This window comes from Tetrao urogallus (genome assembly GCF_951394365.1).
Source record: "Tetrao urogallus genome assembly, chromosome: 2".
Classification (NCBI taxonomy): Eukaryota; Metazoa; Chordata; class Aves; order Galliformes; family Phasianidae; genus Tetrao; species Tetrao urogallus.
The window spans coordinates 11,859,838-11,874,928 of NC_136814.1; the positions used below are offsets into that span (position 1 = coordinate 11,859,838).

The following is a 15,091-nucleotide window of genomic DNA, read 5'->3' on the forward strand; positions in this document are numbered from 1 at the left end:
ACCATCACACTTGAAATAATAAGGGAAATTATGCAGATGGATTAAAGCCAGTTTCTTATGTTTACTCATCAGATCCTGTATCTTTTAATGAAAATGTTATTAAATGAAGAGGTATGGATGGCATGCAGACCAGACTATTGTTAGACATACATAATGGGTTTCAACTTAATTAAATTATTCAGATACTGAACAATATTAATACAAAGAGGTATTTCTTGTTAAGATATGTGTCTTTATTGTAGGTTTTATTTTAGTGAAAAATAAAAGACCAGAAAGAAAGTTCCATTCTATTTTCAGATGTCTACTTTTCAAGTTAGTTTAATTGCCAATTCTTTCCATTAAATCAAAGTTATAAATAGATTTGCAAGATTTGCTCTGTGAAAGGTATTAAAAATACTTTTCCCTTGAGTCTAGATTAATTTCTGAAAGTCTGAACTGTTAGCCTAAAAAGAATTGCAGCTCTGTTTTTCCACGTATTTGTAATCCATGGGCATGCAGAGGGAGGGAACCATCTGGAGGGAAAATGCATTACAAGGCATGATGTGCAGCAGCTATAACCTGTCACTCATAATGTCGATGAATGAATTGCTGTCATTACTTCTGGAACAGTGATGACTCATTTTGGCTCTATTAGCAGTGTGCTGCATTAACACAGAAATACATGGGAAAAATACATAGTTCAGGAATATAAGCACATAGGTGTATGTGTAAATGGTAGAGTTAAGTTGTTTGTATTATGCCTGTATTGTCTTCATGGGAAGTGAGACTCATTTGTGAAAACACAGAGTATGTGTTAGGAGGTTTGTGAATGCCAGATTGAAGTATTCACTGCAAACTCTGAGAGGGTAATTGTATGCAAAAGCTTCATTACAAGGAAGTTAAATGAGGTATGAGGGCACTGTCCTCTTTTGTATTACAAAGAGCAGTTTTCCGAATGCTTGCCTGTGACAATTCAGATGTGGTATAGAGCTGGACGTTACCGACACAAGGATAACCTGAATGTCTGCAATGGCTTCCTGTTGTGTTCTCAGGATGCATGGGTGCATTTGTGCCACACCAGTGGACAAGGGGAAATGGCTTTAATTTGAGGGAGGGAAGATTTAGGTTGGATGTCAGGGGGAAGTTCTTTACTGTGAAAGTGGTGAGGTACTGGAACAAGCTGCCCAGGGAGGTTGTGGATGCCCCGTCCATCCCTGGAGATGTTCAAGGCCAGATTGATGGGGCCCTGGGCAGCCTGGTCTAGTATTAGATGTGGAGGTTGGTGGCCCTGCATGTGGCAGGGGGGTTGGAGCTTCATGATCCTTGAGGTCCCTTCCAAACCCAGCCATTCTGTGATCCTGTAATGTTGAGATAAAGCATTCAGTCTTATCCCCATTTACAGAGGTTTCAGTAAGACTGGAGTCATTACATTCCAAAAGAAGCCAGACTCCAGAGATGTATATTGAGTCTATGGAAGAAAGAATAGAGTTTGCTGTGATCTCTTCCTTTCATCCATGAGAAGGTATTGCTTTGTCCTATGCTCTGGGTGTTGTGATGGAAGCCCTCAGCCACATGGTTCTCTGGTGAGCTAGAGAAGGGAGGGCACAAATGCAAACCTTCCTTTAGGGAATAGGTTCAGTCATTGGTTATGTTAAATAACTGTATGTCCTTGTGCAGACAGAGTTGTATTGATATATAAATTGCTTTTACTGAAGCACTTACAGCTACTCTAGAATTTTCTCTCATTTGGAAGCAGTGTGAAGGCACAAAAAAAAGCATGAATTTATACAATTGAACACTTAAAGTAATTACAGGAACCACTTCTACTGTCTTTTTTTGGCCATGAATTAACTCCAAGTCCAGGAACCACTTAGACTACTCGGCTGTGCACTGTCTCAACTGATCTGCTGTGATAATAGCTGTTGCTGTTAGCTCTAGGCATGTTGCCCAGATGTAGGTGTCTAGGGTGCATGAGGAATGCACAGCCTCCTGTTAAGTCATGGCAAAAACAACTGGAATTATATAACCTCTGAATTGTGTAACAGCAAGCAGACAAACTGCATGTCATCCTTGTGAAGAGTTTGTGGTATCTCCTTCTGAAATATCCTAAGAGTTTATAAACAAGGAAGGAAAAAATGTAACGGAGGCATGAGCAGCTGTTCTTCCTTCTGAAGATCATCCTCCTTCTCCTCCTGTCTTCAAGTCTGCTTTTTGATTAGTAACCTTTGACAATACTTGTTTAAAGTATTTAATCAGATTTCAGTGTTTTATCTCATGCATTGTGCTCTGATTAAAACATAGCATATTTCTTTTCCTTATTCATATTCACTGTATTCACCAAAATGAGAACTGTTACAGCTTATTTGATTGGAGGAGGAATCTGATTTGTTCTGAAAGTATTCTGCATGCCTCAGCCTAAAAGGCTGTTCTACTCCTTGTTCTTTACTCTCCAATCTCACAGCCAGCAATAACCGTGTCAGAGGTCTGGGATGTCTTTTGTTTATAGAAGTGAAATTGCCATTCTGTAAAGTTCTTCTTGTTGAAGTATTTTATTCACTTCTTAGGGCAGGTTGCAGGACTTCCATTGAATTAAAGCAGCCTTGTTGAATTGTTTGTTTTTGCATTTCATCTTCCTCTGTTTCTTATGAAACTGTGTTCTCTGAGGAGATCCTTAGTATTTCTTGCTGTTCATATTCTTCATCTGTTCTATTTGGCATGAAGGCATCTTGTGTCATCTTTGATTCCTTCCACTATATCAGAGTGAGAGACTGGTGGCATGATGAGATGAAGACAGAAGGCTCCACTTTCTAGTTCTTCTGTCCTATTCAATTTGTAACACCTTTATTCATCTTTATCAATCTATTTAATTGTACACTGAATGATGAGCAGCAGCTTTTTCTCCCCTTGCATCACTTAGCTATGTAGAAGTAGTATAATTTCACATTTGAAGAAAGTGGGCTTTTCTGACGTTTTAAGAATGAGATTTTTTTTTCCATGTGTGATGTTAAAAAGTAGCCAACTTGTAAAATGCTTCTTTGGTATTTTACTTAAATGCCTATAATAATTATTTTTTCCCCTTCAGACAGCATGTTTTCGAGAAGAGAGAGATGTGTTAGTGAATGGAGATAACCAGTGGATCACAACTTTACATTATGCGTTCCAGGATGAAAACTATTTAGTGAGTTTTGTTTTTATGTATGTATTAACAGGAATTCAGATTGTTGGTTGTGATTTGAGAGACAGACATAGCTTACTAATTGTGCGTTCTGGACCATATAAAACTTACGAGCAACTGTGATAGGATTTAACTGGATAGCTTAACTAGATTAACAAAAATGAAAGTGTTTACTGACTTAAACATTCTGTTTGACTTGTTTTTATATGGTAGGTGATAAGAACAGGTCTCATCCAGCTTAAATTATTCTGTAATCTATGGATTAAATGACCATTTGAGCTTGTAATAATTCTGTAACATCCTTAAATCTGTGGGATTTTTTTCTCTTGGAAGGATGGCACTCTCATTCTGTAATATTTTGTGAAGTATTTAAGACTTGAGTATTGAAGTATCATTACTGTGTTTGACAGAGGAACACTGGGCTGAAGCTAATACTGTTTTGTTGTGAGATTAACTGTATATGGATGCATATAAATAAGAAAAAATGCACGAGTAGGTTAAATATTTAAATGAGACTAAAACAAATACAGTTCTTGGAATATACGAGCATCTTGGAATTTGTAAAGCTCATGGTGATTTTTGTAATCAATAAGTTAATTCTTATACATCAATAAGGTTTTAGTTTCAAGTTCACTCAGTAAATTGTTTCTTCCCTTTGTTTTCTTATCTTTCCCACACCAAAGTACCTGGTTATGGATTATTATGTTGGAGGAGACCTGCTTACATTGCTCAGCAAGTTTGAGGACAGATTACCTGAAGATATGGCTCGTTTTTATTTGGCTGAAATGGTGATAGCCATTGATTCTGTGCATCAGTTGCATTATGTCCACAGGTAAGCAATTTTTTGGTTCCAGATTCGTGTTGGAATTAGAGGGAATTACTTTCTGGAGTAAAAATCATTCCCATTAAAGTGTTTAAGCTACTAACAAGTATTTACCATAACAGTAAGCATGACTGCCTTCATCTTCTGAATCTTGAGATCTGTTGATAGTCTTGTACCATCTGATCAGAGACACGAGTAAGGCGATTTCACGAGTATCCAAAAGAATGCACTGGATCTTGCACGTGTGTTGAAATTGATCCTTCAGTTATAGAAGCAAAACTGGAAACCTATTTGTGAAATGTGTCCATCTGTGAGCAGGTTTATTGAAGGATTAGATTCTGGTTCTTGGTTAATTTGTTCAACCTATACAAGTTAAAAATACACTATTTTTGTATTCTGCTTTGGATTTCTCACACCCTTCACTGGCATATTCTTTTGAACTTGAAAAAAGTCTTAAATGAAATAATGACAGCATTTCCCTAAATAGGAGGAAGCACTTACCAATGTACAGCTAAGTACCACTGTGTATATTAAAGAATAATACCTTTTGTTCAAAGGAAATTTTTAAGTTGCTTGTCCCTCACATACCTGTAGGCTGTGTTTGCTTTTTCTGTAAACCTAGCATCATCTTTACTTTGTTGTATCATTCTCTACTGAGTTCCATGGCAGTTCTTTTAAGCTGAGCAAAGGATTACTTTACAAGAGGCAGAAGTTTTAAATACACTCTGAATAAATTTACTTTTGTTGCTCTGATGGAAATCAGTGGGAAAACTCAGCTGCTTAACCTGGGTTGTTAACCTGGCAGAGCCAGCTTTCTTGATAGGTCTGTTACTGTCCTTTGTCTGTACTGGGCAGTCTTGCTGTTGCTGTTCACATTTCTCTGATTGGCTTCAGAGGAATGGATTTTTTGTACGTTTTTGTTGTTTGCTTTGTTCAAAATTACAATTGGCTCTGGTTTGCTTTCTGTTCTTTGACGTTGTGGTTTTTCATCAGGGAGCTATAACTACAAGTGCTTCAATATGAGATTGATGGTAAGCTGCAAACGGCTTTTCTGGAATATTTTGAAGTCTGCTAGTTTTGATGAAGAGCTGTGTACTCAATAAAGAGCTGTTTGTGATAATGCCTTTTGGAGAAGCCCAAGCCAAGTATTTTCCTTAATGGGTTTCTTGAATTTTGAAGATTTCAACTGTATATTTCTGACAAACTGTTTCTGTGTTGAGGATGTAATGTGAAAGGCTTTGGTATTCAGTTTTAATTTGGATCTAGCGTTTCAAATGCATTTGTTAGTGAACTGTTGACATGCTTCTATTACCAGGTGGAGAATTCCCCATGTACTACACAGACTGTTTTAACCAATAAGCCTGCAGTAGTAACTTTTCTGAGGAGAAAATCTCATGTAGGTGTAAAGTTTGGATAGAACGTGAAGTAGAGTTGCAGTCCAAAACAACATACTAGTTTTTATGCCTGTGCATCTATTACTTTTGAATGCTTAACAAAAAAGCCTAAGTGAATTCTGTTTGTTTTGCCAGTGAGATTCCTATGCTTACAAACCAAATTCTAAATTTGGCATTTTGGCCCTTGGCACAAGCAGTCTGCACATTTCATTGTTAATACTGCTGTTAATACGATGCCCGTTTCTAGGGGAATGTTTTGCAGAGATTAAAAACGTGGTGGGAACCTGAGTATATATTAAACGATCAGCCTCTGAAAAGTGACCCCTCTAGTATTAGCAGGATGTTTGCAAAATGTTAAAGCGAAAGAAAGGAACAGAACACATGTAAATGCTACTTACACTATTGTACTGAAGGTTTGGCTGTTACCTCATTCTTTCTGGGAGCCTGTTGCATGCAGCAAAGGATGCAAGAGAAATGAAAGGGAAAATACTATTAAAAAAAAAAAAGTTATGTAACAGCTGTGATAGCTGTATGTAGATGAATTGTCAATATCCAAAAAGTTTTGTACTGAATTCTATGTGATGAGCTAGAAATCGTGCCTTAGGCACGCTTCTCTCAAGCTCATTGGGAGGAAAAAAGCCAACCATACAGTGAGATAGGAGATTGTTTTATTTGTAGGGTAGCTTTTTTTCACTTTTATTAGCTTTTAACATTAATAGTCCAGTAGTCTCAACAGTGAGGTTTTGAAATAATTATCTCAGTTTTTGTTCTGGTTATTCATTTCTGATCAAATAATTCCTGTGAACTACTAGTATCCTTGAAGTATTTTACTTGATAGTTAAATGATGGCTCAGAATGTTGGCAATACAGCATTTCCTTTAATACACCTCTGAGCTTTTGCTCTTGTGATTACTGTATGACCTTGAGCTCCAAGATTAGCTTTCAAAAGAAACTTCATGTAAGTATACATGCAGGTGCTTGCGATGAGGAAGAAAGTAACTCTTATTTTCTTGGGAGTTTCGTTTAAGCTTCTACCTACCCCCGATACTTTAAATGACTAATTTGAAATAATGAAGTCATGCCTCATTGTAGGCCAAGGTTAAATATTATCATGAGCTAGTTTTCTGCAAATTATACTATCAGGCAAGGCAAAAATTACTTTTATTTTGGCATCAATATGATTTATTTTGAATTTTACAGGTTTTTGCACCTTCTTTTGATTTTCAACTGAAAAAGCCTCTACAGGCATCAGTACTAATTTCAGTTTCAAGATTTTGTTGTTCCTAGAAATGTTTAATTCCTCATGGTATATGTTTAAAAGTTTTTATTTGCATGTGTTACCAAATACCCAGATGAAGGCTGAATTCTCTCAGCTCATGGTAGCTACAGTTATGCATATTATCTTACCTCAAATATGTTGAATTTGTTTTTTTCCATACAATAGAGATTTAAAAAAAAAAGTCTGCTTATTATTCCAATGGCAAGATAGGTTTCTATGTATTTTATCTATAGATGGAAATTGAGGTAAGTGCTTCTTCTTGTCTAAATCCTTTTAAATTAAAACCAAAAAAGCGTTTAGAAGGCCTGCTTGTGCCACTAGAAAAAAAACAAACCTCACTTACTTTCTTACTAAGAAAATGTTTTGGAAGGATTATGGAACACCTATGTTAATTATTTTTGTTGGTTATGTTTATGGGAGGAGAGCTATGACTGGAAGGCAAGCTCTCAAGTTACATGCATTTCAGATGTTCTCTTTTACATGTGAAAAGCTAGGCCTGCAGAGCGTGAACATAACTAATTCCATGAGTTACGTGAGAATCCAGTTAGTTTGATCAGTGTTTCTGGATTTCTAGTTGCCACTCTTCTATTGTGAAGCATTTTAGCATTCTGAATAGCAATACATTTATTTTTCTTTCCATTTTCTGTGTCAGTGTCCAAAATTTAAGTCAGGCTTCACTGGAACACTTGAGTTCTTAAAATGTAGAGCAGCTGAATTCTCAATGGAAGTGACATCCTTTTTGAAGAAGTATTGAACATAAGGGAATAAGTCCATTAGAGGGGTGAAGGAGCTGTCTATTCCCTGTCAAGCTTGCCTCTGCTTTATTTCTAACAAGTTACCATTTGTTCTCAGTAAAAATCATCTTAGGGACATCCTTGAGATATTTACAGTAGCTAGCAGGCAGCTGAAATCTGGGAGTCTTTTTAGATACATTTTACTTTCAACTGTAAGTTCCAGTGCCAATGTATCCATTTCTGACTTGCTGAATAAGTGGTTTTCTGTATTCTGGGTGTATCCCATCTTTCCTGATCATTAATTTGCCTAAGTGGAAAATTTGGGGGTGGAAGGCAGGTCCAGGGAGTTAGCTGCATTGCGTGGTATGTCTGAGTTGAGTTGGCACCAAGAAGTGCCAAGTGCTGTGGCCTTTGGTAAAGTGAACTGTAATTGTGGGTTTGAAAGAAAGCAGCAGCATATTTTAGATGTTTATCAGACTTTGCAGCAGACGTAATGTCGAGCACGCACATGAAGATGTCCTCACAAAATGCTGAGAATGAAGGAAATGGGGATAGAAAATTAAGGAAAAATAACATAAGAGTATTTTGATAGTCTGCTGAAAATGTATTACTTTGAACTGTCGTAGGATTTAGTTTTACATGGAAAACTGAAGGGCGAAGTTATTTTTGTGGGTATTTGGTAAGATAGTGTTGTCTTGCAAGTTACTCCCCTACAGAGGTAGGAGAGCTTCATGAGTCTATTTCTCTTTTTCTTTTTTCTCCATTTCTTTTCCTTTTTTCATTGAGAAAGGACTGAAAACAAAGTTCATATTTACAAACTCAGGGCTTTCATTTTGCTCCATGATGCCGTATGTTTTAAGTTCTGCTGGCTGTTGCTGCAGTATCCCTTCAGAGTGGCACCCAAGCTGCCGTGGGGACTGTTTGAGGCTAATGTTATTTGACTTGAATTTGCTGATAGGATTTCCTGAGGCGGCTGTGATGAACCAGAAATATTTGAAATAAAAGACCTATATATGCTTACAGTGTCTAGAGTGAGTGGATTTACTTTGCTGTGGAAGTCAAACAGTTTTGTACAATATTGTGTCTAGTGGAAGTGTTAATTGAAGTGAAATGTGTGTAATGGATGCATTAGCTACTGCAGACTCGCATTTTGTGTTACTTGAGCAGAAGAAATTGAGAAACCCTAACTGTAATGCCTTAAGTGATGGTAGCCTTGAGTGGTCCTTTCAGCAGAGGCACTTTTCCAAACCCATCTTTCTTCTCTCCCATTGTTCCACTCTCCCCAAGATCCAGGCTCCAAATGTCCCTTCGGCTCTGCTGAAGGGGTTTGTGGGGCTGTGCAGTGAACTGAATTGAGGACACTGGTGCAAGCTAGGAGTGACTTCACACTTTAATCTGGGTCAGTTCTCCAGTCTCTTTGATGGAGAAGGAGAGAATTATTTTAAGCTGAACTTGGCAGTAAAATCATATGTTTCTAACAGTGGCTTTCCCAACATCCAGTGACTGCAACTTGAGATATCTGAATATTTGTTGAATTGAAAATATAATAATAAAGAAAAAGAAAAACTCTTGGGGCTGCAGTTTCTTAAATGTACTTAGCTGCAGAGCCCTCAGAAATAAAACTTTCTCCTTTCATGTCTGATAGCTCCCCACTAAAGTACATTCTGGACTCAGTGGAGGAAGGCTGGCGAGGCAAGGAGCACATCCCTCTGTTCTTTCTGAAGTCCCTATCAGTCTTTTAGCATGACAACTATCTCTTGTTAGACAGGAGACTCATAAAAAATCATCTTCTAAACATTTCTTCTTTACCTATGATTTTTTTTCTTTTAATGTAGATTAGTGTATCTTCTGGGTGCAGCTGCTTCAAGTGCAGATAGATGAGAGCATTCTGTTAGCAATTACAGAATCCTGTTTAGGAATTGGATGTGGTTATCGTAAAAACAGAAGCATGCAAACTGCTAAAATTGAAAATGAGAAAGATGGTTGGGAAATGGAACTTGATTGAGAAGAGCCCTTTTTAACCACGTGCTTTAATGGAAAAATTCTTACTGCAAAATATCTTCCACTGAATTATATATATAAAAAAAAAACCCTCCATATTTAAAAACAACAACACAAAACTAACAACAACACTTAGTCTTGCCTCCCAGGTTAAACTGTTTGTAGCAGGGCTCAGTGGATACCAAATGTAGTGGAACTTCTGAAGAGACGCTGCTACTTTGAGCATAAAAATTTGTCATCTTTAGTGGTCACAGAAGAAAACTGTCCGTATTACAGCTAACAGACCTGAGATGTGAACTTTCTCAGTGCCTTCTGAAGACGGAGGTGTTTTCAGAATTTTGAAACTTCTTTTGAAGACAAACGTTCCCATTTGTAAGCTGTTATTATGTGAGCGAAGCTGTAATTTTACACTCATTCTTTTCTGATTATTTCAGACCTGGAAACATTTTCTCCTTTGATATCCAGAATCAATAGTAGGAAAGTAAGACAAAAACAGTTTTACTGTTTGTGAATTTTTAGTCCTGATGACTGTGGTTTGAAGGGTGCAGTTAGCTCATTGTTTGGTGACTGACGACAGAGTTGGTTGCTAGTGCTTCCATTGATTTTGTTCTTGGTTGGAAGGTTCAGAATGATTCTGGCAGGAATGAGCATGACAGTTACAGCATGGATTCTTTCCTTCTCTGGAGGTTTTTGCTATGTTACAAAACAGGTAGCTAGCCTTGTTCTCTTCTATAAACTTTTGTTTGATTTTTCGTTTAATGGTGAACCGAGTATTTCATACTACCTCCCTTAATACCCTTAAATTTTCATTTTATTAATACCCTGTGTGGTACCCTTCTTTTCCTTTTCAGTAAATGAAAATATCCTTGCATGAAATGAAGGAGTTTGATTCCTGAGAGGGCAGTTAAGGAAATGCTGTCCAGATAAACTTCTCTGCATTGATGCTGTCCTACAGTGAACATTTGCCCGAGCTGTTCTGTTGTTAGAAGATCCTACACCACGTTCCTTTTTAATAATGACAAAATATTATTAGCTTATATATTCTTAAATGAGTTAAAAAGAGGTCACTTAATATCCTGCAAATTAGAATACTGCTTACAAAGCAAATGCTTGCGTAGGGTTGTGAGTGGTTCTGTTATGGAAGGCTTCATGGTTGGGGTCATGGAAGGAAGACCTTGTACAGTTTTATTGGGAAAGTTGTGTAAAACTCTTTATTGACTCAGGTGCTGTGATGTTTATGCTGTCAGTTGTTCTTTATTAGCTACTGGGAGTCAGCCTTCAGCATTTCCTCATGCAGCAGGAAACTGATACTGTAACTCAGTAATTTTCTGTTAGTTATTGTGTGTAAAATCCAGGAAAAGGGTTTTGGAAAGGGGCAAAACAGAAAATGCCGTCTAGAAGAGGAAAAATGGGGAGGAAGTCTGAAATTTCATCTGAATCAGATCTGGTGTAATGGTGTCAAAATTGTGTTTTCCTGTTATAGGAAGTCGAGCAATTAGCACAGAAAGGAGGCTGCTTTTACACTGCTCTGTCACAGCTGTTTTATGACTCTGCTTGAGTGTAAGGGCTGAAAATTCAGGCCTTAAATTTCTGCCTGAGGTGTTAAAAAAATGATTCGTTTCTTTTCTCTTTAAGCGATTGCTATGAGTTGTGCTTTTTCTTATGTTGAAAGAAAATACTTCACATGTGCAACTTGCTTTGAAGACTTTCAATAAAGCTATCCTTTATTCTTAATGATGTAATTTTGGTGTGTTTAAGCAAGCAGTGCACTTTTTGTTTTTCTCATTATGTTTAAAGTTTGGAGGTGTTTTTCTGCCAAGCTACTGCAAGAGTTACTGGGTTACATTTAGACTAAATGATTTCTTCTGGTACAACTTCTGGCTACATTCTTCATTCAGCCTGCTATCAGGGATTTTAGGGAGGTACTACAGTGCTTATTTTATCTGGATCATACTTTCAATGTGCTTTTTGTTTTTAACAATGAAAGGAAAAAACACATATAGAACTATTCATATCTTACATTCATTAATAAATGTCGGTGTAGTGGAACTGTAGATGTACATTCAACCTTTATTCCTGCATGTTTCCTTGGTTTTCTGGTGCTATAAAGATTCTCTTACGAGTTGAACCCACCCAAATGCACTCTGAATGGCTTATGGGAAGAAAGCCTTCAGGATGCACTTCTATTCTTTCCCTTCATTTTTGTTTTATAAGAATAATGCGTTAATTATTTTCAGGTTTATTTTAAATTTCATGGTTATTGCTTTTGTGTGATTTAAGCTTAAATGCCTATTCATTAAAGAGATCTTTTGTACCACCTGAGGAGTCATTTCTATAGGCTATAAACTATTTTTATGTGGAAGTAAGGAATTCCAATTTTTATTTGTAGTTCACTGATCTTTCAGAAAAAGAATATTCTTAAAATCCACTTGAGATGCCAGAGATATCATAGACTAATTGAACGCTTATTTTATATGTTACATCTTGGTGTGCTGTGTTTATACAAGCACACTTAAACACAACTAATCATATTAAATATTTTGTAGTCCTGTGATATCTTCGCTTAGCAAGCTATTACCAGAACTTGTTTCCGACTGACTTATCTTTTACATCAGAAACTTTACACTGTCCGCAGTTGAAGGCTGAACATATAGAATCATCAAATTTCCTGAGGAGGAAGAGACCCACAGGGATTATAGAGTCCAGTTCCCAGTTCCACACTGCACCACCCAAAATCCAAACCCTATGTCTGAGAGAGTTGTCCAGACACCCCTTGAACTCTGGCAACTTGGGGCTGTGCCCACTACCCTGGGCAGCCTGTTTCGTGCCCTCTGCCCTTGGTGGCAGAGCCTTTCCCTAACCCCCTGACCCTTCTTTGACTCAGCTCTATGCCATTCCTTTGTGTCACCAGAGAAAATGTATTTTTTTTTCTATGGACTTGTATCACAAAGCTGTTTTTTGTTTTCAAGAATGTGAAAACTGAACGGATGTCAAAAATTAAATAACGAAAACATGATTTACAGTGACATCTATTGCCTAATGTACTCAAAAATAAATTGTTGCAAAGGTGCGCCTCTGACATAAACATTAATTTGCTTATTGTGTTGCTTTAAACCATAGTTTGTAGAAAATGTTTGCCTGAGATTCCATATTACTAATGTCATGATTGCTTTTGATGGTTAAATGCACAGGAGAGTTGTGAATACTGAAATTTGTAATGTTGTTGATTCCCATTTGAATATCATAAATGAGAAGACCTTGTCTCTTACAAAAAAAAAAATATCAAAGGGATTCTGGAGATGTCAAGGGCAAGAAATGCAGCAATTGTTTATTGTAGTGTTCAGTGTCAAGCTTCATTCTCACAGATTTAACCTGGTTTAACCTGGCAGGTAACTGCACCACGCTGCTGTTTGCGTACCACCTCTGCAGTGGCATGAGGGTGGGAATCAGAGAAGATAGAACTTGGGGGTTGAGATAAAGAAAATTTAATAGGACAAAGTGGAGGAAAAACAGAGCCTCTTGTGCTCCTCCAGTTCCTCTCTGGTGGAGTGGTATGAAAAGCTGAAAAGTCCTTAACTTAGTGTAAGCATTGCTCAGCAACAACTTGAAATACCAGTGTGTTATCAACATTGTTCTTCTCCTAAATCCAAAGCATGGCATTATATGAGCTACTGGGGGTTGGACTTGATGATCTCTGGGGGTCCCTTCCAACCCCTACTATTCTGTGATTCTGTGATACTAGGAAGAAAATTAACGCTATGCCAATCAAAAGTAAGACTTCGTTCAGATAGCATCAATAATAACTTCATCAAGGTTTGAAATTATATTTGCATTAGTTATTAAGCAGAAGAACTCTGAATATTTTTACCTGCTGTACAGTACCATGCAGAAGGTCAGAATTAGTCCCTTCAGTAGGTTTTATTACGGAACTTGAAAGCTGAATGTAGACAGAACAAGAAGCTGAAAAAAGAAATGGGTCTAGCTAAGAGGGAAAAACATGATTAGCCCAAACAATGCAACTGGTAAATTCTTGTTAGTTTCTTTAAATAAGTATTCTCCCATAATAGTATGCTTAGTTAAACGTGTCAATAGGTTGTTGTTTTTGTCATTATTATTTTATCGGGTCTTACAGAATCCTGGAATCATCTAGATTGGAGAAGACCTTCAAGATCTTGGTAGGTCAGGTTGATGGTTGGACTCCAATTCCCATCACTAAATCATGTCTCTTAATGCAGCATCCAGAATTAAATACCTCCAGGGATGGGACTCAACCACTGCTGTGGGCAGCCCATCCTTATGCTTGACCACCACCTCCATGAAGAAATTCTTCCACATGTCCAACATGGCATAGCTTAAGACCATTTCCTCACAACTTAATGCTTCTCACTCAAGAAAGGAGACTGATACCCTCCTTTCTACTTTCTACAACCTCCCAGTAGCTGTAGAGAGTGATGAAATTCCTTTTCCCTTGCAACAAGGACTTTAAATTATGTGAACTGTAACTGCAAGTGAACTGTGGGGAAAAAGCCACAAAGATCCTCAGAATTCAGCTAGCTAGATGCGTGCTACTTGTTTTGTATTTGAGCATTTCTTGAAAAAAGATAGCTGAATCACTTCCAGTCTGGTTTCTGTTTGCTGCTGGAGAATTTCTTGTGAACAGATCGAGTTGAATTGAATTTAGATGCAGTTTTGAGGAGAAGCAAAGGATTACGTTTTTATTTTTTCTATATATAAAAAATTTCAATCTAGCTGATTGTTCTTCAGTGATGATTTTATATCCACAACTACATTCATTCAAATCAAAGTCATTCAAATCTGTGTGAGGTTTTTTCTTTACTGTATTTAAGAAACATCAGATGTTGTTTTTCTACTGCTATATCTAGGTGGTATAATGTTTTGCTCTAGACTTAAGAAAGATAATTTAGGCTGATGTTTTAGGCAATGTTTTCGTTTATTAAAGAAACAGAGTATTCACTTGTTCCATCTATTTATTACAGGTTGTCTCCAATTGAGTACTAAAAATTCAGTATTTAAAGTGTCCTTTGTTTTTCAGTATTTTTCTTTAAATCTGTGAAAACAAATCTTTAAGCATGTCGGCAACTTTTCTAACTTGTGCACGAAGTGTTGGTTATTTGTGTTTTTAATTTTAGAATATTGTGTTAATTATGTTGATTATGTTAAGAACTGTGAGGGGGAAAAAATGTGTGGTTGTTTTTTGTTTTTTTTTTTTTTTTTTTTTTTTAATAAAAGCAGTGCTGGAGGCCATTGGCTGTTGTTGGGTTTGGAAAAAACCCTCCTGGTTAGAGCTTAAGGTACTGGTTAGGAGTGATCGATCACTCCGTGCTTTTGAAAGTGAAGGAGGTTTTACCAGATTTTCAGTTCTTGTACTTTGTTTTTTATTCAGACTTTTCCTGGCACACTTGGCCAGGGAATGCTTTTGACTACCTCTGCTAATGTATACTGCAGTAAATCATGCATACGTGTATCTGGTTTACACTCCTGTTTGCCATTCTTGCCACTCTAGCTTTGCAATTGGAATTCTAGAGAGAGGAAAGGCAGAGAATGATTAATATTGACATTATTCAAATCATAAGTACAAATATCAACTCATTCTATAAAAAGCAAGTGTTAAAACTGGTTAAAAACTGCTTGTTAATATGAGTTCTGAAAAACACCTGTAACATTACCTATAAACAAGGACTGAAT

The 15,091-nt window shown here is 37.0% G+C and overlaps 1 protein-coding gene across 4 annotated transcripts in view; it reads left to right on the top strand.

Moving 5' to 3' along the window:
• CDC42BPA (CDC42 binding protein kinase alpha) overlaps positions 1-15,091 on the top strand; it is a gene marked incomplete at both ends in the record, with an annotated part of 150,362 nt that overhangs the window by 49,920 nt on the left and 85,351 nt on the right. For all 4 annotated transcript variants that reach the window (XM_079550162.1, XM_079550159.1, XM_079550160.1 and 1 more), the window contains 2 exons: positions 3,062-3,157; positions 3,838-3,986. In XM_079550162.1, the coding sequence (XP_079406288.1) occupies positions 3,062-3,157; positions 3,838-3,986 (245 nt within the window). The remainder of the gene's footprint in view (positions 1-3,061; positions 3,158-3,837; positions 3,987-15,091) is intronic.